At 33.0% G+C, this 25050-nt stretch overlaps 2 protein-coding genes across 2 annotated transcripts in view; one reads left to right on the top strand and one right to left on the bottom strand.

Moving 5' to 3' along the window:
* The window catches only part of LOC128240748 (uncharacterized), a 128033-nt gene continuing 102983 nt past the window's right edge, over window positions 1-25050 (bottom strand). Inside the window, exons 2-7 of the mRNA XM_052957568.1 lie at window positions 8071-8108; window positions 4831-5320; window positions 4133-4345; window positions 3821-3915; window positions 2230-2349; window positions 1-2007 (exon numbers count right to left, since the gene is read on the bottom strand). Coding sequence (XP_052813528.1) covers window positions 1957-2007; window positions 2230-2349; window positions 3821-3915; window positions 4133-4345; window positions 4831-5320; window positions 8071-8088 — 987 coding nt within the window. The 5' untranslated portion in view covers window positions 8089-8108 and the 3' untranslated portion in view covers window positions 1-1956. The remainder of the gene's footprint in view (window positions 2008-2229; window positions 2350-3820; window positions 3916-4132; window positions 4346-4830; window positions 5321-8070; window positions 8109-25050) is intronic.
* Window positions 10045-21955, top strand: LOC128240744 (uncharacterized). Its single transcript, XM_052957565.1, has 10 exons — window positions 10045-10128; window positions 12022-12165; window positions 13072-13203; window positions 13351-13436; window positions 13747-13973; window positions 14893-15018; window positions 16665-16843; window positions 17075-17228; window positions 19162-19370; window positions 20870-21955. Exons 1-10 carry the CDS (start codon window positions 10108-10110, stop codon window positions 21062-21064), a joined length of 1473 nt encoding a protein of 490 aa, XP_052813525.1. The 5' UTR covers window positions 10045-10107; the 3' UTR covers window positions 21065-21955.

The raw sequence follows: 25050 nt of genomic DNA, 5'->3' as shown, positions 1-25050 counted from the left end.
AACGTCTTAAACTCTTTATTTAAGAATCGATGAGGACAATAACTCCGCAAAAATATTAAAATTTAAAAGGTTCTTTAAAAAAGATAAACGCTCTATAAGTTATGTTTACATTAACCTTTTAATTTTCGTTTATTGTCTTAAAAGTACGATAAGAGAAATTTGATATAGTTAAGTGCTTGCTCATATTTGTTGGCCACTGACAATCGAGGATTTTCCCTTTTTTTTGCAGCTCCATATCATATAGAGCAGATCCGACGGTGAAATATAAACATTTTATTTTCATATGGATTTTTTGGTCGATCTACATGGCTTGTTAAAGTCGTCTATTTTATAAAAGGTCGCTGTGCCCTCTGCGCATGCGAGGTTAATATGATTCACAGTTAAGGGTGCCGTTTTCCTGGAGGCAGCTAACGTCATGACCCCGAATTTAAAAATAGATGTGTAATCAGATATCAAATCGTTTTAAAATCTATTCAGTGCGTAATTAAAATATTTTTGGGACAATATTCAAATGCAAATCTCATTTACGTTTCTTCCTTTAAAAAGTTATCTAAAATATACAACTAATCAAACAATTACAGTACAATGTGCAATTTTTTATCATTATGAATAAAAAACTCAACAAGGTAATCCCAGTAATGTACTATGCAAACATAGGTAATTATATAAATCTAAATATCAACAATAGCAACAATTGTTTAATAAGCGTTCATGTCGAATTTTAATTGCTTTATAACTCACAAAGCATAAATAAATACCATCGCCCGACACTCATTTATAAACAACTAATGCGTGGGCGGTTTGACTTTCGCGCAAAATATCATTTGACTACAAACAGGAGCAGCTAGTGGGTCAATTAAGTACGGACACCAAAAAAGTTCATTTAGACGATCTTCAGAAAATGGTGCAAGTTTTCTCGGCTTGCAGCCTCGCTGTGCTCGCTCCGTTTCCTGTAGATCGCCAATTTGAACTCTAATGTGTGTGTGTGTGTGTGTGTGTGTGTGTGTGTGTGTGTGTGCGTGCGTGTGCGTGTGTGTGTGTTGTGCGTGTGTGTGTGTGGGGGGTGTGTGTGCGTGTGTGCATAAAAAAAATATACAAAAAACGTCATAAAATTTCATCGTTGTGAATATTTTAAAACAAGGACATGTTTTTAAAGCCACGGAATGTTGTAAAAACTATTAACAGTTTAGGACCTAAGTAATAAATTGCAATCTTAATAATGATAAAAACATACCTAATAAAGGGTTTCAAACTTAATAAAGAACAGATCATGTTTTGTAGAGCAGAAAGTTTATAATACACATTAATTTCAATGAAAACACTTAATCAACATTGTACAAGTACATTTACATTACTAGCATGATATGAAACACAAGCAGTTGCGTCAAAAACATATTGCAGATACATTGTTTGGTATATAATAAATAAGTATTTTATACGTTGCACGTCAGGCAGGTGCAAGGTGAAGAATAAAGACTGCACCATTGTCGTGTAATATATGTATACATATGCTGTAGAGGATATGAAAACATGTATGATATTATAACATGTAACAATAAATAGAAGTTTGATCAATAAGATAAACACTGGGCTAAAAATTTGAACGCAGATAGTTTAGATATATGTAGAAATAGTCCGGATACGAAACACAAGGATTTATCTTGATAGTTATGCAGGGTTTACCGTCATTAGTTTGGCATTCTGCTTTTAAATTAGTCAAAGTGATATATGTCATAACGTCCAAAACTTAATTACAAATAATGAAGTTGTTAGTATGACTGTTCTTTATTTCAGGAAAATCCGAAGTGAAAAAGTAAATTTATCAAAATGTTTATAGCCAAAAAAGAGTGTTTGTAATATCTGCTTTGGGATAAGTCCTATCTGTTCAGTACACCTATTCAAAATATACCACAATAATCGGCGAACCAAAGTGCTCATAATTGTTTATCTGATGCCTTAATATCTAAGGTTTCGACGAAGCAGGTTGTTGACATCCTCCCACTTTTGCTGCAAATATAAGATAAAAACAGGTTTATCTCAATCTCTTGGCAATTTCCGTTCGGCGACACAAAATAAGCTCAATGTAGTGATGATGGGTCAAGCCATAGTGCAACAAATGGAAGAAAAAAACTACGACACTTGGTATTGAAGCGTGAGGTCAGAATTACCATTTGTACGGTCACTACATTTCAAACGACAAGTTACAATTTTATCAGATATTAAGTATACCTGTAACTCATGCAGATGGATATGAGCTAATGCACAGCCTGGATTGCTTGCAAGCAAAATCGGCACCAATTCAAAGGCGTCTGTTTCTTGGATAACTTCGAACAGTACACCGTCAGCTTCCTATAAACATTTTAAACGAAATTATAAAAAAGTGCTGGGTCTCTATGATTAAAGAACCGTCAAGATGCTAACTAGGGGACGATGGGGCGTTAGTTAAAGTGAAACACATATTCAAAATCATTACAAACACAGGTATAAAAACATAATTTTGAGTGATAAACCTTTAACAACTTTCATTTATGAAAGTTATTAATTACTGATAACAAGATTGTAACCATGTATAAATAGATGAAAACGCAAAAATATTAAATGATAGGTGAATGCTTAAAGATTTACTGTGATCTGTAATCATCTCATAAGGTATAAATACCATGTTTTTTGCACCTTTCTTTCAAATTAAACTCAGTAGCCTTTATAAAAACGATTTTTTTCGACATTTATTCACCTTTTTTTGTATATTAAAACAATTGCATTTATTGTGGTAAACCTTATTTGGGAGTAAGAGTGCATCTTTAAACAAATGACAGTTAACATTAAATAATAAATTCACGTTTTATCTTTTGTTTGATAATAAAGGTATTATTTACTGTGTGAGATATTTATTTAAACCCAATTCTTATTTCCTACGCAGTCGTCGCACAGTACAAACCTGTTATTCCACTTATGTATTATTTACTGAATACAGTTCTAGCTTATATTTGCAAGTAGTATGCACTTATGCAAAATCACTTTCTTTGCCACGATGTTGCGCAAGAGTGTGTTCTTGTGTAAATCAATATGCAGAAAATTTACCTTAAAATTTAAAAATAAATAAAACCAAGTATTTTAGAAATGTCTTTATCAATGCGAACATAACTTGTTTGTGGAACGTTATGGACAATAACTGTGTGCATGGCTAGTCTCCGACATGAATATTGTTATTAATGAATATGAGCCTTTTGCTACATGGAATCATTGGGCGGTTGAACATCTTAATGTGAAAGAATGGTTCAAAGAGACATTAACTTATATAATATTATACTCAAAATAAAAAGACATAAATAAAAAAAAAACGATATCCACTTGGTTTTTAAATCTTGTGTGATTTATTTGTTTAGCAATTATATGACGATATAGCTGCTGTATCCATTTGCTCGACATTCCGGTTTTTATGGGTTTTTTTGTTTCATTATGCCCACGAAGATGAATATAATAAAATCGCACCGTACATCCGTCAATGCGTCCGACCATCCTGCAGGTGTCTGGGCTGTAACTTTGTCAGTTATTGAGAAATTTTGAAATAGCTTGGCACATCTGTGCAGTTTATAAAAACGACATATAATGTGCAATGAAATATATTAATACAGATGATACATTTTTGGTACAAAAAAGTTGAGGTGTCGACCCTACCTCAAGTAAGGGCATTCTTAGAGTTTAATCATTACAGAAATGCTCCATGTATACGTATAAAGTATAGATCGTATCCGGGCTGAAACTGTGTCTTGAAGGTGTTTGCTTTAAGTATTTTTTTTATAATATTTTCAACAATTACCTGAAGTCTTTCAGATGATTCGTAGATGAATTTTAGCATATTGAATGCCACATCGCGCACAAATTTCAATTCCTCGTTACTCCTTGTTAAAGAATCTACAATCAAAAGTAAAGGTTTAAGTCGTACAAATACTGTTGGTGCTTGATTGAATGTATACATATTTGTTAGTTCTAACCTAAGACAAAAAGTATTATCCTTTGTTGAAAAGGAAACATAATTTGGACTGTATTTTGCTGAGTGTATCACTTGTACAAAAGCAAGAAAGATAGTTTAGATAGTAATAACAACGAACGGATTTAAACGTTAAATTACCTATGGCTGACATAAGTCTCTCCATTTCTTTTTCTTCCTTTTCGCATTCCTCCTCCAGTCTTTGTATATCGTCACGTAACTCCTTTGCTGTCGATTCGTGTAAATCTGCACGATCAGTGCATTCACTTGCATTAACACCGTTTATAACTGCTGCAGAAATGTTCACTCCAGCTGCAACACCATAAGCTGCAGAAACTGCGACGCTTCCGCCAACTGTAAAACAATAATAAATTCATCAGCTAACACATTGTGGCTGCTTTCTATGATTTTCATCTCTTTGAAAAAGATTAGCTTAACAGTTCCAAAAATGATTATTCCACTTATAATGTTTTGCTGAGAAGTATTAGCACCGGGAACTGATGTTAACCAGGGAGTATAAAGGGACCATGCTCTAAGAATAAAATTGAGTTGTGATGCTTCAAAACGAAATCATTAGCACCGTATCTCGAACACATAAACAACCATGTCGAAATCAAGAAATTGGTTGGTTTCCACAATATATCATCTTTAAATCAAATTTTAAATATGAATGTGGAGCCATTGTCAAACCAAGGTTCACTTATTGAAAATATATTGCAAGAAATCGCCAGCATTAGTAATATAAATCCTCTTTTGTTTAGTCCATAACGAGACATTGAAAGTAAAAGGTTCTTTATGTGTAATTGCACGCTAAACTTTTTTCGATAGTGTTAACTTACGCGTAAACGGAGCTAGCACAGCCCCAACTATAAAACCTCCAATTCCGCTTGCAAAACTTATAACTCCACCTAAAATTGCTCTCCGCTTGGCACCTTTGCTAATTTTTCGATTGTATTTCGCATTCACTGAAGCCAATTGTTCGTCTTCTTTGCATTCCTCAATTCGTGCTTCAGACATTTCAATCATTTGTATGCATTGTTGATACATAAGTAGACTCATATTAAGTCGTTTCTCGTCCTGGTGGATTGTGCATTCATGTTCACTTATTTCTTCAGTTATGTTAAGTTGAACTGTTGTTATGTCAACTGAAAGGCTGGCCAATTTCTTTTTGATATTGTTTAAACAGGGTTTATATTGAGAAACTCTGATATTTGCTGGATTAGAGGTTGCTTGCAATTTATAATTTTGGTGTATGAAATAGTCGTATTCTTCCTGAACATCGTCATAGTGTGCTTCTACCTGTCCACTCATTGACTGTAGCCTTTCAATCTGAAACAAACACAAGCTTAATTTATCCTCGTTTTGTCTGACGTTGACAACAGTCACACCTTTTTGAAAAGTATACAACTCATTTAAACGTATTGTAAAAAGATACAAAAAAAGGATCTCCCAGACTTTCTTTTCATTTACAATACAAAAACGTTGTTTTGAACATAAAAACAACAGAAGGGCACATTTTGTGACGGTTTTGCATTCTCCCAATATATATCAAGAACGTAAAAAATTTTTAAAATATATATTAAATTCAAAGTCAAAAGAGTTAGTGTGCATTGAGTCAAATCCGTTGGCTCGAACTCGCTTGGCTCCAATTCCGGGTTGTCTTGAACTGAATGTTCAAGACTGATTTCTACATACTAAAGGTAGGCATTCCCTCTTTGGTCGAATGTTCTAAGGTTCGAGGTATTTTCGCAGGTCCCTCGGCGTTCGAGCCAACGAGATTCGTCTGTATTTTGTTCATCAATGTATACATACATGACATATTATAACAAATACATAGGAAACATTAAGAAAAATGGATCTGAACGGATAACTTAATGTTTAAAAGTTATTTTCAAAACATTGAATACATTTCATGGTTACTGACGGACATCACAACAATTTAAGTATTATGCATTCAATCAGCAGTTGTAAAGTATGTCATCTCATATTCACATATTATTCGCATGAAGACACTTATCGCCTTTGAGCCAAAATAATATCTGTTCACTAGCTTAAACCACTTCAACTTGAAACAAATATATCAAGAGTTGTTTTTCCGACCGCCAACTTATCAGTTCGATTGCATTTTGATAACAGGTAATGCGAATTCAATCAATAAACGGGTATTCCCTACCAGTAATCGAAAACAACTGGTAAACGGTATCTAAATGTTGAAAAATATACATTCAAACTGAATAAAAACCATAATAAAATCTTATTGACTGATGTTTTTAAATTAGCATGTGCTTATAGTCTATAATTAAAATATTCTCAACACAGCACTGCAAGTGCTGAATGCGACAAAGCCTTGATCCTTGAACAGATCCCATTCACAGCTTCTTGTTTTGCCTGATTTGATGTTGCTATGTTGCTTCAGTTAGACGATTACCTTTATTTCATCAATATCAAGGCCCTGAAATTTCATTAAATCAAACATGACTGTGGTTGTTTCTGCTAGTTTACTTTTGGCCTGTCACAACATTAAGCATGACCTTTCCGGCCTGGCTCGACACGACTTGGAATTGTCGAGGCTAGAGGCCTTATGAGAAACAATTGCTTCTAAAACCATAGAAAAATAGGTTTTCGAACATTTAATGAGAAACTTATATACGCATATTCTGAATGCCTATATATTTTGTTCATAATTTTCTGAATCTATGTAAGCTTTTTTCCACGCTAACAAGAAAAAAACAAATTCGTTGCATTACAACGTTTTCGCTAAGTAAATATTGGCTGTGTAGACGTATTCAATGTAGTACACTTATTGCATATACCGCTTGAAGTATTGACAAGCTAAACTGAAATATTTTAAACTATACTATACTATATCATATATTTGCAAGCTAAGACTTCTGACCACTTACACGGCCTAGGCCGTATGCGACATTCCAAATCTCGTAAGCAGAACCTAGATTGTTGTATTCAAAGTACATGGATGTAAGGCCAAAGCCGTGTGCAGTATTGAATTCCTCGCTTCTGACTAAAATACCATTTATAACATGATTTATAGATAAACCGTCCATGATCAAACGAAGGGCAATTTTCAGACCGAATAAAAAGCCATATTGACCTATATATTTATAAACCAGATAAAGTTTATCATATGACTCAATGATAAAGCTTGGAAAATCACGTCCACAACGCCATATTGACCTGTCTAGTTATATATCTGAGATCATTGCTGTTGTTAACAAAACAACTGTAAAATGTACAATTGTGTCTATCAGATTTTAAAATGATTGATCTCAATATTTACCTATTTTACCTGAAGGTTGTTATAAAAAGTTTTCTTATAACGGCTACTTTTCAAAAGTATCCTTGTAGCTTAAGGCTCGAACATTACGTAACAAAATCAAAACATACGAAAAAATGCCCGTATTGTAGATTCAATTTAATATCATATATTTACAATAAGTTAAAACTGTCTATTGTTTTCCCGAATGTTTTACTCAACGATCAATCTAAAATGTCAGCCATCATTATCAGTGTGTGTATACCACGTGATGTATTGCGTCATAATTTCTACAAAAAGACGGCAATCTTTTTGCTTCGAATGAAGACTTTTAACAAAGATAATTTCACTATTTCTTTACAATTTTAAATGAAACTTTGCGCAGTCAACGACACTTACGGAGCCCCGCCTTCGGTATTTTGCCGGAGTTTGATTGAGAATTTAGTTTTTAAAACACGTTGACAACCCATTTCATAATACGGCCGTCTGGCGGAGCATTGTCAAAACATTTTTTTTAAAAAACAGGTCTGTCGAAAATGTTTGACGAAACTAATCACATTCGGTAGTAGAACGAAGGCGGGGCTTTTTAAGTGACATAGACGGCCTTTTGTTTTATTTAAAATGGTGTAGTAAAAGAACACCATTGATTATGCAAAAATACGTCAGCTGTCATCAACGGTGTTTAATCCTCAGCTTGATAACGACCGATCAACTAGTAAATCAAACTGATATTTGACGATGTGTGTTATTAACCATACACACATTTCCTTTGAAGGTTATTTCTTTTAATTTAGGATATTACTCTTACCGTAGTATGTCTGTTCATGGTGATTCTGGTGAGCCCACCTGTAGACGAATTATATTTATAATTAGATGCTCATCATTAATCATTATGTTACAGCTATAAATATGTTATCAGACAATGGCAAAAGAACATGGACAAAACTGGCAGCCAAGATAATACCATTCAATATTATTATGACACAACACTGAACATACAACCAAACGACATAACATAATTCAACATTTAACTTTCGGTCTCAATAACAGCATTGGAACGTTTAGAAATACTGTCGGAACCAGTTTACGATCACTACATCTAACACCTGTCCTAATAGTTACTATCATCAACGTAACAAAAAAAAAGCTGTCAACTTCTTTATCAATCTTTAAATAGCTTACTTAAAAATAAGAGTACAGGCATTACATTCACAATCTGACAAATACTGGGTTAATACATGAGTATACATGTTTCCTAGAATCTCATTAATTCATCTTTTAAATCCAAAAGCTTCTGAAAATTATATTATACAATTTTCACTCTTGACAAGACCTCCTTGAAATGTCTGATATTTAATATAAAATGCATTTCCTGTATTAAGATAAAGTAAAAAAAGCATACTAATTTATTTTAATGATTAACACTCAATATGTTAAAGGTATTTTATTGCCTATATATGATGAATGCAATTAAGATAAAAAGGGCAGTCTTACCTAGTCAGAAACTTATCCCTTAACCCATTTGCTCTATACTAGTGTGCTTCCCTGAACCTGAACATGCGATTACTTCACAGAATACAAATTTTAACCACGCAATACAAATGATAAAGATTTTCATATATTCCCCTTACTATGAAAATGGGGGTATTAATAGCTTTAAAAAATCACGCGATATTAACCAAACTTAAATACCTTATCTTTTGTCGATAAAATCATAGAGTGGTGTACGGAATCAGACGTACATATAAAACAAAACTCTTACCAAAATTAATGACAAATGTATTAGAAGTAAAAATGACAATTACCAATACAACAACACCATATCTTTAGACAAAACCGAATCAAAGTTTAGAATTAAGTACATGTTAGTAAAATGGTAATTTCAAATATGGTTAAGTGTGCATTCTATGGGAATTCTATGGGAACAAAAATAGTTTTAGACCTCCCCTGTTACATACCTATTTTAACGCTTGGTCAGTAAAAACTGGTCCATGAATAGAGGGCCATTTGAGGTTTACAGACAAAACGTGGTTGCTATGAGAAACGAATGCAGTGAAAACACAACATTTGAGAAGATGTTGGTATAACTCGTATACACATTATATTGACGGAATTTGGTATGTGGATAGGCCATAAGGAGATAATTCCAGATATTATAAGTAGAAACGTAAATGAATAGTCGTAGTCAAGTATACATTAACTTGAGGAAACAAGAATGAAACATATCATAATAAAAATTTATAGGTAAACCGAAAGTACTTCTACAAATAATGATCCCAACTCTATCTGCAGACGAAGGAACACTTTGATTTTCCCTGTAGGTATCATTGTATTATGAAGAATAATTTATTTTAGGGACATACATTGTGTGGTTCTTGTCATTGAAAAGTATTTGCCTCCTAGGCTACGGTCAATAAACATGCGAAAACATAAATATCAAAAGTCGTCTTTACTATCATTGAAACCTTGTGCAAACATTGATAATCAATGCACCTTTTATCATATCATTTGTATCCCATATTTTTTTTAATGAAGCTTGTCTCAGAAGATATAATCTTTAACGAATATATATTTTCTTTATATATTTTATTTTCAAGAAGTTTTTATTCAACAGGTTCATAGTGTTTTTTTATTTCGGATGAATGTTTCATAACCAATATATTCTTTCATCCGTATTTTATCTACTCCACTCCTCCGGTTCCAAGTATATGACACTGATTTCGTAACGTATAAATATACTTCCTTTTAAGCATATGTCTTACTCATCTGTAAGGAAATCAGTCTTAGGAGCACGGTATAAAACCAAATTAATTGTTTGAAAAATTCATTCAACGGAAAAAACAAAATGGTGATTGGGCTTAGAGAGGTTAGTGCTTTACAAGTATTTACCTTATTTTCATTCATGATATGCTTATTATGTCGTTAAATAATTACATAAGTTATTTTAGATTTAAATAAAATTAAAAACACAACGAAGGCAGTTAACGTTATACGTATAAATATAAAAGCTTTTTAAATCAAATAAATAATTTCAAGCTAAAATTGGCATCATTTATTCACGCTTTGTTAGAAAAAACCGCTACTCTCTCCTCAGATGTATTAAAAGAACGATTTGAAGTAACTTATTTATATCATCGCGCGCATATCTACGACAAACAGAAATTATGACATACCTATGAATTATTTTCACCACGCACACAAGGCTTATAAATAACATATTTTTGTTTTACTGAGGTAAAAGTAAAGGCATTTTCCATTTTCGCGAGTGTAAAATAGGTTCATCCTAAACCCCACGCGCAGGGTGTTATGCGCAAAACTCCATACGCTCGAGTTGAGATGAACCTTAATCTTACACGACCGCCCATGAAAGACACTTGTTGGATTTTAAAACACCTTTGTTTTTGACAGCGAAGTCAAGCAATGACACAGCCAATGCTCACGGGCATTTCTTTATAGACTAAACTAAGTATTTTCGAAGGAAAACTAAGAAAACTATCGGATGTTCCTAAAGCCATTATCGAGCATAAGCAAAGATGCATTTATTTACTATAAATTTACATACAAACTCATTATCGATAATCATTGTTTTAAAACTTGTTACAATAAAAAACCTTACCAATTATTGATCTCCAGAACTGAAAACTGAAAAGGACCGGAAATATTTTTATATTTAAATTTAAGCAGCTTCAACCCAAACTTTTGTCTTTTAAAAATAATTATGTATTTTCTTTCAGATACCAAACATAAAATTTGAAGTCTGAACTTTTGTTTTGTCTCTAAACATTTCTATTTGCTTTGTTATCTATGTTTAAATAATCACTGCCGAATCGTTTATATTGTCATACACTTGTATTTATTTATGATTGACTGAGTGATTTATTAATTTTCCCAAGATCATTTCTATTTATTTTGTCCGATTAATTCCTCTCAATAATATTGATTTTTATATTTAGTCCTTCCATTTCTTCACACTCATTCCTTTTTATTAATCCTTCTTAGAAATCCTTCGTATCCATTCATTCCCTTCCTTCATATTACGCTCTTCCATTAATTCATATGCATTCCTTCATATTTATTTCTTCATATTCAATACTTGCCATGCAATCTTTCATTTGTTCGTTTGTTCGTTCGTTCTATCGTCCGTCTACCCGCCCGTCCAGCCATCCATCGATCCAGCATTCATTCATCCATCCATCCATCCATCCATCCATCCATCTGTTCCGTCCATCCCTGTCGTTCTTCTGTTTTCCCGCCGGCCCGCTTGTTCGATCGCTCGCTCGCTAACTCACTCATCCATTTAATCATGCTTTCGCTCGTGCATTTATTCATTCATCCGTCCGTCAATCCAGTCACTTATCAATTGATTATTTGGTTTGTTAGTTTGTTTGTTTATTCAACCATCAGTCATTTATTCATTCAAACGAACAGCACAATCGTTAGGATTAATATCGTTTATATTGTTTCAAGAAGCTTTTTTGTGGCGCTTTAAATCATATCTTTGCAAGTTAATTAGTTTATCTCGGAATATTTCATGATCATCGTTTCTTTCATACATTTCTAACATTCCTCTCTATGATAGAGTACCTTGATACAACAAAGAACAATTTTCAATGCGGTGCTGAAACTTCAGAAATGAGGTGTTTTCTATGTGATTATTTTAAATTCTCACATGTCACATAATAATATAAATTATTGACGATCTTGTATGCCTATGAATATATACATTATCTATATCATAAACCATATATTTATGTTTTAGGAAGGTTTTGATAATCAAAATGAGCTCATTATTGCAACACAAACTGGATTGGTCTTGGAATTGTATCAGACTCAGACGGAAGCCGCAAAGTTCATGGAATTAGGAATGTTGAAACTATGGAACCATCCAAAGATCGCAAAAGATGTTAGTAAATATTATCACCGCAATATCAAATATTTTGTATTCTATGGACACTCGAACATACTTTCATAAACTAATTTAAAAAAGCAAAACAGATAAAAAACAACGTTGATTTTGCAAAAGCAATATTGAACAAAAACTGTCAAACAAGCCATGACTTTCCCTTTAATCAATGCCAATTATGAAAGTTACGATAATTGTTGCGTAAAGTTTGTTATTGTTAAGTGGTGAATCTGATTTTATATTGATCTGAATGTTCAAAAGCTTACAGATATTTTGTCGAACATCAATAATCCTAGTAGTAGCAGGGTGATCAAACCAAGTGATTTGTGACGTCACATTTAGATATCGCCTACTCTAAAACGCGTCCCGAATAGTTTATATCTTATTTTAGTATCAATTATTACAAGTACACTGTAAGTAGGAAAGAGCACAATACACTCGATTATTGAACTATTTGTGTACAGTACGTAGGTTTTGCAACGTGTTTGGGCAAATAATCAGGGAAAGAAGATTTTTTTTAAATTGTTTCCAAAACTAAATGTGGAAAATTATAATACATTATAAGCTATGCGAGTCGTTGGAATTAGTTAAAGTTGAAGACTTATAATCAGGTTAAGCCCAAGGTTGGTCAGTATCACACTTATAAATTAATAATGACTTACTATACATTTTTCTGAACACATTTTCCACTACACTGCAAATAAAATAAAGAAGTTACAGTGATTTCCCTTTTCAAATTGGCCGTAATGACTTTAGGCGATATCTTATGTAGCGGGAACGTGGAATGATCGCACTAAGTACAATAGGTCAAATATTAATTAGAATACTATTTAAGACGGTGGTATTACATACGGATTAAGAATGTTTGCCTTAATGGTTGCAGCGTTTATTTCTTGTATAACTCAGGTCCGCATGTCAGCTACAACTACAAGGATGCTGCTTCAAAATACAGTTGGTCTCATGACGAAATTCAAAACAACAAGTCATGTTGTGGTGAACAAAATTGTTCCTATTATCCTAATAGGAATCGAAAAGAAGGTTTGTTTCCGAATTGCGGTTACAGCTGCGCCTTTTACGGTTTTTAACAGTAACTGTATTTTTGTACGACTATCTTTCAATTAACATACGTTGTACCTTTTTATAATATGTGCTGACTGTCTTCTTTCCCACATTTATATATTTAAGGATGAAGCAATTATCAGGGCTTCACTGCAGAAGATAGCGGCCTTTGCAAGTGATATGCAGACAGAAACAACAAATACAAAAGACAGGTAAAATAATGTTCAAAAAGTAAAATATAGTATTGAACACTTTAAAACATATTAGACATTGCTCAGGTATCACTTTTATAAATTGCCTTATCACGTGTTCTTCTGATAGCCTTTTATCTGTTAAATTGATATATTGCTCTAGCTAAAAGACTTATTTGGAATATGCGTGAAGGTTTACTAGGTCAAAGCATTGTTGGCATGCTATATCAGCTATTGCTTAAAAGCATCTTCTATCGACCCCCCCCCCCCACACACACTTTTTCTGTTAGTAGTTTGACGATTATCACATTGGATATCAATTGCTAAACAGATACAACGAAGTAGTCCATAAAGTGAATGGGAGCATCGGTGATATTGAAACAGAAAATCATGACATAATGGAGTCTACAAAAGAAAAACAATGTCTGATTGATCTTGAAAATCGCAGGATAAAAGAAACAGATTTTATTGTTAAAATGTTGGAAGAAGACGTGAAGGAACAGAACACAGCAGTGAAGGCCCTTGAAAAGGAAACCAAAGAAGCCAGAGATGATCTAGGTAATTTAAACATAGATATGCTTGATTAATTAAATATATTTATAGCACATCAACAATCTAAATCGTAGCATAATTGATACGACGAAAATAAACAATTAGCCAAACATCTTACAAATGGTTAGCGATGTAATATGTGTAGGCGATTAGCTCGCAATGAGGTGTTATTTGACCTGCACTTAAACACTTGGTAGAACAAATTTAACACTTTATCCACAAAAGGATCACACAAAAACACAAAGTAAGGCAATATTTCATTCATCCTGAGCGAACTTATCGTCAGGTTTCAATTTCAAATCCACTAAGATGGCAATGAAACCTAACAAATGGCATGAAAACAGAGATAATAAACCCCTTCATATATTATTCTTATGGAACAGGTTACTGAGTGTACATAGTAATGAATGTGTAATCCCATATTAGAACTCTTCAGGCCGGGTCAAATAATGTAAATACATGTTTTTGTGTTCATGTGTTATACTGGTTTCACCTATAATAAGTAATAGGGGTCACGTTTAATAAATAAAGAGTTGACTTAATAATAACATATTAATCGCATTTAAGCAATGGGAGTGACAACGCAGGGAGTTTCTCTGTAATAATACACACATATGTTGACAAAGATAAAACGAGTGAAAATGGATTGGTCGCATTAATGCATTGAGAAATCGCTTGTTGGACTTACAAAATTATCTTGAAAATATTCTTATCAAAATCGACACAGTTCCTATATATTTATATAATATTGAACGTATAACCTATCGTATCGATAGGAAGGAGAACTATCGGATTACGTTTAAATTGTTCAGTTCATGTCAAGTAAACGTCGCTGGTTTTTGATGTGTTTTTTTTTTGGCTAGCGTTGGGTGATAGTTAATCTATTATCTAACTCAAAATATATAATAAATACTTCTTCTTACAGTCAAGGCCGCTGTGTTAACTGAGGAAAGAAAGGAAGGAAGCAAAGGGGAGGATTTCCGTAAAGAAGACGACGAAGATCTGAAAGCAGGATTGAAGGCCGCTGAAAAAGAAGCCAGAGCTGAGCTAAGTAAGTTATACATGGATGTGCTTGAATAATTAAAAATCATTTAGTGCACATCAACAATCTGAATCTGAGCATAATTAATAAACGAGAGTATGCAATTTACCAAACGTCTGACAACAAGTTAGCGATATGTTATGAGTACGTGATAAGCTTGTAATCTGTTATCATTTGACCTGTACTTTAACACTTGGTAGAACAAACGTTACACTAAATATCCACTATCTTTCAATCCAATACCATTCTGAGCATGCCAAGTATAGCACCTTTATATACAGATAAGATTTCGAATCATTTAAATGTTAGCAATTTAGAATAGGTCGATAAGATATAAAATATACATGAAAAAACATCACCTGAAGTTTTAAAGAAGTTTACTTACACCACAAGTATAACGATTTGTACATCTAAATATAAGCAAATGAGGACAATTCGATAAGATACAGAATATACATGAATTAACATCACCTTAATTTTCGACAAAAGCTTACAAAAATCACAAGTATACAGCGGTATCCGGGTGTAAATATAAGTAAATTATTATTAATACAGTTAAAAACTGATTTGTTTCTGTTCGGTTACGTAGAGAATTACCTGAACAATGAAGTGGTGTTCCTTTTTCTGCAAGGTTCACAATAAATCAAAGTAAGGAAACAATATATTGATCATTGGTGTTTTTATCATCAGGTGTCAATTCCAAACCTAGCAAGTTTGTAATGAAAACACACAGACGACATAACAACCAATGAAATCAACCCGTTTAAACAGTAGTTTGACTATCTTTAGTAATGAAAATTTAATATCATTTTTGATCTCTTCGAACCAGGTCAGATAATTTAAAGTTTTTTTGGGGGGTGTTTTAAAACTACTAGGGCTTGTCCCTGTTGTTTCATTTGTGTTTTAAATATATTTTCAACTTCCCGTCTTAGTTAATTTAATAAAATAATTTTACAAAAATATAAGAGGTAAATAAATTAAATACCCAACATAAATAAGCTGAACACACAACCAATGTCAGCAATATATCCTGGTTCTCACCCCTACTCTAGAAGACTCGTCCACGAGTGAATCAGGTTGGTCGCTGACAGTGAGAGTGATTGAATACCAAGAAAACAAACATGGTCATTGGGAGAGAAAAAATATAAAAAATCAATTAATATTTGTTATGTTTACACGTATTTTTTTAACATATGGCATTCGTTAAATACCGAAAGGTTTAGGTAATGTGCTTATTCGACGTTTTTTAATTAGATTCGTGCATTAGCTGTTTGATAAAATTGGCTTTTCTAGTAAAAAGAGCTTTACAATACGTGCGTTTGTAATGTTCTAGATCGCTAAACGGGCATGACGCAGTAAGTCGGCTATTGGTTATATTAAAATCAAGAACGTTGATTGTTTCGCGCAAGTTTGGTGTATTGTCACAAAGCATAGAATATAATTACAACAATAAGTTAATATATAAGATAACTGAAATAATGCAATAGGAACTTCTTGACTTTTGAGAGACTGTACATATTTATATTGCCATCCAATTGTTGAAAAGTTTGAATAATTATGTACATTCTGGCCAGTTTGCACATTAAACTGATTTGAATGGATGAGAGTTTAATAAATACACATTTCGGCTTAACCTTATATTTAACTTCTTACAGTGGCGAGCTTAGGGTCATTTGAGAAAGGTAAGGAGAGGAGCAGAGGGGCGGAATTTCTTTTAGAGACATTCAATCCATGGATATTGGCCGGCGGAACAGTTGAACAAGCTCTTAAAGTTGTAAGAGCAGGACTGGCACTTTCAGATGACGTCTTTCTACACGTTAAACAGGAACGACAGGTTTGCTAGAATATAATTTCATGCTGATGCTAGTTACATGATTTCAGATTTCTGTTTAAATATTTGCGATTGAATTGGCTAAAGAGTATCAATAAGATCGAACAATTATCGGTTGAAGCCATGGATGAACCGGACACCAAAATGTCGATTCGATACAATGTTTTTCGTTAGACATAGCAACTTGAGTGAAAAATTAAGCTGTATATTTTATAATTTAACATCTTTTTGAAGTATGCACTGAAGAAGGATGCGCACGAAACTATTAAAAACGCGACGAAGGAGCAGTCGCAGAAGTTGCAAAAGAGGAAACGAGAGGTGCAAGAACAACGAGAACTAAAACTACAACAGATCCATACTATTAAAATGCTGAACATGAAGATTGAAGGTAAACATTTTACATGTATATCATATACAATTTTAGATTTTAAATTGATGAACAAATGAAAAGAAATAAATATGTTGCGCCAAAGCGACATATAGTCTGAGGCGACACCTGGAAGTTTATGAAGACAAGGCTGAAAACTGACTGATTTAAAAACAATCTAATCATAATCAACGTAATACTCTGTTTTGCTCTTGACTTATGGCGTATGTTGAAGTCTGACAAACAACTTTAGATTAGACGCATGGTCATACATTTAAGAGAGCTTGGACTGATTCCATCAAAACAGCATGGGTTTTTGCGTTTCTGTCTGGGGACGAGCCATTACGAATGGCTTGGGGATTTAAAGCGGGTTATGTGCTCTCGATCAGTATTTATAACGATGTAAAAACTATAACATTGCATAAATACCCTTTCTGTTATGCATACAAATCAGCAACAAGAGGCAAAGATTTGACATTGGAGATTTGGCACAATTTGTGGGTGCAACATTGGAGGAAGCTTCTCGTTTAAGGAGAACCTAAAAAATATGGATACAACTTTATTAGGTGTTTGGCTATGTAGTCTTAATTTACAATAGTACATTTCGTTTTTATATAACAGTGACATGAAAAGTTCGCTTGGCCATGACATGTTGTTGATTGAATAATCCGTTACAATTAGGAACAAAACATTTCGATAGTGTCCAGAAAAACATTCAATCTAATGCAAACAAGATATTAGCAAATACTTAATAAAATTCACCATTTGCATACAGACATACATATAAGTCCCTACGGTTCTATAGTAATAAATTATATTTAATTTAACTTTTTTATATTATTTTACTTTATTAAGCTATTCGATTCCGTTTAATAAAGAAGTCTACTGATTTTAAATTGCAAATCAGATATGTTTTCGATGCATAATATCCAAGTGGAGTAAGAAGATGAGTACCACTGACTATTTGAATGTATTTTGTATACAAACATAGGACATAGGATATAATTATAAACATACTATACGGAGAGACCAAGCATTCTAAAAGAAGTTTCTATGCTTAATTCTGAAAATTCTCTAAATTAAGCTGTATATATTTTAATGCATTTAAATAGAAAAAAAACATATGTTTATTCATATATATGTATATATGTAATCGTGTTCTAAAGTACCGAAAATAACACTAAGACTGACATAGCTTTAACCTTGTAGGCCTTTGTTATGTTTCGTTGTTTCGCCATTTAGTGGGTTGGGAATGGGACAAATGGTGGGTTAGTCATGTATGTTATTCTTAGTATATAGTGCATTAGAACTATTTGTTTTAGATAGAAAAAGATATCACATTTAGTGCATATATATATATGTTATTATATTATGTTGATATAATATTTAGGACACAATGCATAAACTATCATTTCTAAATTATGTATTGTGTTTGGAGTTGGATTGCGGTAAGTGTATACATATTAAATTCGTTTTATACTTAGGATCATGGAAAAAATCGAATAGTGTGCGTATGTTATTCAGTGAAAGGATATAATGCATAATTATCTGATCATTTATGAATGATAATCAAACTATAGATGTAAAAACTTGTTATAGATGCAAATAAATAGTTGTTAATAACATGAATTAAATATACTTGTTTATAGCTTAATTCATTTATTATTTATGATATAATATAATATCACATGTTCGCTGTCTGTAGATGTACGACATGTTAATTTATGAACTTGATCACAGGGCGTGCTGGCCTTATTAAAAATGTATTGTGTATTAAATTTCCTTCAATAAAATGTATTCTCTTTTTCTTGCGTAAATTGATTAGGATCAGGTTGGAGAAATATAGAAAACAAACAAATTATGAAAATCAATATGCAATATATTGTATGTCTTTTGTTCGAGTGAAGCAATTCAGAAGTAAGGGTCAATGTGTGTACTTTAACTGTCTTTTCAGCTGGCATTGGTGACATGGAAAATTTAAAGGAGGCAATTCTACACTTGGGAAAGGCCCAACGTATTCTGAGTAAAATCAGCGAATTCTGGGAAGGCTTGTCAAATGTAGTGAAGGTCCTCCAGGCAAATGACGATGCAAACGACTTGCATCTCTTGACTATGAAGTACGATCAAAGAGATATTCGAAAAGCTATTGAAGAATCGAAAACGGTGTGTATGTCAATGTTTTTGCAATGGCTTATTCTACTTGCGTATATAATACTCAGAGTTGATATTTATTTCAAAAGAAATCGTTTATTTTTTGAGATATGTGAGGGTGTCTACGATAATAAGTTGTGTACGAGCATTTCTGTTCGGCCACACCAAATATATTATCTATTCTACGGATTTTCATAAACAATATAACTGGGGAGAGCGAGCGAAAAACAGACATGTTTAAGGTATATCACGGCGGCCAAAGGCGATTTTTATGAGATTTCCATCAAAAGATGCACATGTTAAAGACGAGCGAGTGTATGTATATTTTTTTACCACCATATCCTTATACAATCGCAAGAATGTGTAATTTTGTGTGTGTGTGTGTGTTGTTTCTTTTATTTGTCAAGCATTATACTCTTATATGGAAGTTTTGTTTGTATAGCATAAAATTACACAACCTTTACCATATCATGTATATAAAGTTTATTATAAAATACAAATGTAGCCAAGAATCATATTCAATCAAATGTTTGCATGCAACATTTATACTGTATTATTACTTATGAAATGACATCATAAAGCACATATTTTAGCTGATAAAAGCTTGACATGATTAAATAACTTAGATGTCGAGTTCAAATTGGCCTGTAAAATACACTATGTTGATAGATTCTTGCCATTTAATGCTGCAAAAAGGCAATACACAACAGTCATGAATGAATGTTTGTTAGGTCTCATATTAGTTATTTTACCTTTTTAATTTAAGAACTATGAGTAATTTTGACCAAGTTCCTAAACAACTCAAGTATGAGGAATACGAAAATACGTGGAGTTTCTTAAAAGAAAAAAAACAAAGCTTGAATTGTTCTCATAATGCCTCACCGGGTTACGCATTGTAATAAGAAAATCGAAAATGAAAGTTAAATCAACAAACCGCAGCAACAATTTAGTATGTTAATGTTTCATAGAGCAACAAACTGCTTAGAGTTTGAAAGTGGTCTACTGGTAAAAGTGTCCGCCTCTCACACAAAATGGGATTGATCCCCACCAGGGTACCTTCTTACTAAAATTTGAAATGGACAACGATTCAGTTTATTTACCTAGGAAACGAGCTCGATCATGATTAATGTATGCTTCAGCTTTCGTCACAATCGCACTAATATAAATAGTTTTAAATAATGGAAGGTGCACTCGGTATAACACGGGATTGTATATAACTGTTTTGTTATGTTAACACATTAATACTACAAACCTACTTTTTCACGGTGTAACCGTATGTATAAGTATGATGTAAAAATAATAATCAATGCTGAATAATAATTTCTGTAAATAAGACATTAATACAGGAATTTTACAATTTTTATAATACTCCTTTTTTCGTCGTGATTCGTGTCAAAGAGCGCTTAATTGGTTTGCTAATGCCCTGATATGTTGCATCAACGTATGTAAATCAGGTCGTGTCAGATATCATTGTCATAACTAAAACATAAACATTCCTAACTGATTTTCAGTACTGGGAGATGTTCGGCATAATGTGTCATGGTTATGTGAGCCAGTCGCAGAGCAACATCGGTCCAATGTATGCTTTTCTGGAGAAGCCGCTTGACAGCTTGTCACCAACTGAAAGAATGGAGCGGACGAGAAGACTCCTTGATTCGATCGAGGAAGGCATCAATGAAACATATCCCGCCACCATAGCACAGTAAAGCAGCATAGTTCATCAGAATACACCATGAAATGGTCAACTGTTTAATCAGCTCTTGAAATTAAAGTAGTCAAAGGGGTGGGGACATGTTCTGTAAGTCATAATTGTATTTAGATCATGTTACCATTAAGCATTTGGTATAAATACTGAGTTATTATTGACAGGAAGATATAAATTGCCAAGAAACGTATTAATCCAGTTGAAAACGACAGCTTCTTAGTTAAATGAGATAATTTATAGCTAGAATTACTTTGGTTTTAATATCGTTAGTGTATTCACTAGTTCGCAAAGATTCGCATTGACTGAATCGCATGGATAATGATAGAGAAACTGTTTGAATGTTTTGATTGGTCTGCAGAATTTATTGACAATTTCTGGGGTAAGTTTGAAATCTCCTTAATATCGGTATCCCTGCCGTGAACTCCCAATTGACCCTCACACAAATCATTTGAATAGCTTGATTGTAATATTAAGTCGGAATACTGATCGCAATTGTTTTATTTTGGCAAAGAAAAAGTTATTTTGTATAGGTGTTGGGTTTGTTAAATACTTAGGCATTATGCAGTGAGGAGTGATTTTAATTGAATTGGTTTGATGACATATTTTGAATAAAATCCTTGATTTATCCGTGATTGTTTTGCTGACATATCGATATCTAATAATATGTTTTTACATTATGTGGACAAATATTTATCCAAGTTTTTTTTTGCTGTTCTATTGATAAATATAGATGCATATCCAAGATATATTTTATGTGCTTCATAAGCTTTATAAACATTTAGTTTTATGATTGGTGATGTATTTGTGCGTTTTTATTTTTAAAAATTTCCCGGCTGTTTTTTTATAACATTGATTTTCAATGTAAACGTATGCTTGTAGTGCTAATAAATGTATGAGTGTATATGTGTTGTTAATGGTTATTCACTTTAGCATAGAAAATGTATAACACCAAATAAATAAAATAGCAAATTGATATATCCGACAAATTGTGACATAAAAGTGGATGTTTCTACACAGGAGCCAATTGGTGAAAAGGATTAATTTCGTTTATAAGTTAAGACACAATCGAAAGCAAAAGCATATGGCTGGCGCCAAAAATAATTAGTATTAATTTTGCTCGATGAGATGAGATTCATGACATCAGGACTTTAATTCGCTATTGCATAAGCTACAGATTCAAAATACTTAAAGTTAATTTGATCTTTCCGGTCGTATTTTCCGGTCCGGTTGGTAAGAATTTAACAACCACACATGGGTAGGAGTGAAATATGGAATATCCCAAACCGAGCACAGGATATTTAACGAGGTTTCGACGGCCCAAGGTACACTGCATAGAAAGAAAACAGTTCTTGCCAATATATTGACCATAGAATGAGGTCAACTTGTTCAAGATTCCTAACATTCGAATGAATGCATGTTGAAGATAACGAATTATAAGACATAATTGACATCATTATACCGATATAATTAGTTATTTAGATCTTGCATGGAGTTTAAACATTCAGTTAAACGGCACAAATCGCAGCTTGGCATTCAAATATTTCGACCAATCAACTGTACATTGCACAATTTTGAGGTAACATTTGTTAGAAATGTTGTTTATATGATTTCAAGCTCAAGTTCGAATATGGGTCATCTGGGGTTAAAAACTATGTCACAGAGACCAAATATGGAAAAACCTTGTTAAATATCTAGAGGTAACATTTTCAGCCCAAATATCCTTGAATTTTTTAGAAATGTTATTTCAATGATTTCAAGCTCAATTTCAAATTTGGGTAATCTGGGGTAAAAAACTATGTCACAGAGACCAAATATAGAAAAACCTTGTTAAAACTCTAGAGGTAACATTTTCAGCCCAAATATCATTGACATTGTTAGAAATGTTGTTTCGTTGATTTCAATCTCAAGTTCGAATATGGGTCTCCTGGGGTCAAAAACTAGGTAACAGAGCCAAAATATGGAAAACCTTGTTACCATTATAGAATTAATATGTTCAGTCCAAATATCCTGGAAATTTGTCAGAAAGGTTGTTTCAGACGGGTCCAGTGTGTTGTCCGATCAATAACTAAAGAACCATTTATCCAATAAGGTGAGCGATATAGGGCCATCTTAGCCCTCTTGTTTAAATGTTGATGTATATCATCATCATTTATTTAAATATATTTTATTAACTAGTCGACTAATTTTGAATAACATTTGTTGTTTGTACTGTATAATGATTTAGTCGTATTTAATAGTTGAATCGAAAATATATTTTCTTATATCAGTTTTACTTTAAACTTGTACGTTATTTTTAAAATATTTTTGGACTTGAATAAATCTTAATCACTTCAAAAGGATTCGATCATGTTCCATTATGGCGTGCTGATGAATACAATTATAAAAAGTTTCAGATTGCATTTGATCAATAAGCACTCATATATTGTGAGACTCTATTTGACACTGGTAATGAATCATTTGGGTTATTAGACGTTTACATTATTCAATATTTAAAGAGTAATAATTTTTAAAGGAATGTGTCATGCTTCTAACTTAATATTGATCTTGTTACGACTAAAGTAAAGTGATATAAAACTTCAACGCCCTTGTTTTGTCAAGATATAAATAGCTTTCTGCGTAGTAGATGAATAATGTTTTCTTAAAATATGGAGAAGCAGATAATTATGCATGTTATTCCCCTACTGATTTGTTTGCTTGTTTGTCGTCTTCTAAGAATTAAACTGAATATGGCATACGACATACCTTCAATAAAATGTTTTCATTTGGTGACCAGGGCTTCAATTTGGTTTGAGAATAATTGAAGACGAGTTCGTCTTATCCGTGCTAATTTCCGGGATAAACCGGTCTTAAATAGGATAAGAATTTAGATGCCTATACCTTCCATTGGTCGGAGGGAAAGATGGATCATAAGCCGAGTGCTGGATATCTAACAGAAACGAGCATTACGATGGTCCATGGTACAGGGCAAAGCATGTTTTTAATTCTTATGGGAACTTACTTGTTAGTTATGCACTAACATGATGCGTGGTTAATTAACGTCTACACATTGGTCAAAAGGGGCATAGCTTCCTTTAGGCCGTGTAGGCCGCGGCCTACACATTTCCCCAGAAAGTCGAAAAAAATAAAAATGCCAAAAATGCAATAAGAATCGGACGGGGTAGGGGGTAGGGGTAAATGGACCACAAGAAACAAGATTTGCCAAGAATAGACAGTGATTGATGTGTCGGAATCTACACAAATGAAATGATTTATTTTCTGTACATCCCAAGGAAGAGTTCGAACGACTGGAGTCCGCATATTGTAAAGTTTGGACCGGCTGCATTTTGTATGTAAAGTTCCGTCTTTTAAACATTTCTTTGAAATGTAAGCAGAACAAGAGCCTGAAGGAGGTCATCATGGCCAGAAACGTTCCAAAGTATCCGGATATCGGATGTCTTACCTTACCCCCTATTGATGAAGACACCAAACAAAGAAAAGTTATTAAATGGAACCTGGCCATCATGTCTTCAGTTCCCATTTTTAACACGGTCAGTCTTTTTCTTTAGTCTTAATAACTTGTATTAAATTGTGTGCTCAGTACAATAACTCACAGACCAGTATATTTTAAAAGTGGAATTGTCTTGTCAGTAAGAAACAAAAATGTAAACCAGTTTAGATACATTTACTTTGTAAACCAGTTATATAGATTTACTACGTAAACCAGTTATTGTATTTTTGTACTATAATCGTACATTTCTTTCCAAATGGCAGTGTTTAATTGATTGGGTTAAATTATATAACACGCTTTTTTTTACTTATTTATTGTCTTGTAACAATTTTAATTTTTAATACAATTATTTATAATTGTAGTTTTTTTTTCCAGGGCATTGGGAACAAAATGTAAGCTGCGAAAACTCAGCGGGAAATGGTTAATGGAAACACCATGGTTGAGGTACTCCATGACAAAGGATGCTGTCTTTTGTGTGAACTGCTGTTTGTTCGGAGGCA

The sequence above is a fragment of the Mya arenaria genome, chromosome 7 (assembly GCF_026914265.1).
Source record: "Mya arenaria isolate MELC-2E11 chromosome 7, ASM2691426v1".
Classification (NCBI taxonomy): Eukaryota; Metazoa; Mollusca; class Bivalvia; order Myida; family Myidae; genus Mya; species Mya arenaria.
The sequence above is the reverse complement of the archived record's forward strand: the minus strand, read 5'-3'. Positions and strand labels throughout refer to the sequence as shown.

Excerpts from the sequence above, each read along its gene's own strand:
- LOC128240744 (XM_052957565.1), top strand. The coding sequence starts at position 10,108 with ATGGTGATTGGGCTTAGAGAG. Across the intron at positions 16,844-17,074 it reads ACGTTAAACAGGAACGACAG|TATGCACTGAAGAAGGATGC; the intron begins GTTTGCTAGAAT and ends ATCTTTTTGAAG. Across the intron at positions 17,229-19,161 it reads GCTGAACATGAAGATTGAAG|CTGGCATTGGTGACATGGAA; the intron begins GTAAACATTTTA and ends CTGTCTTTTCAG.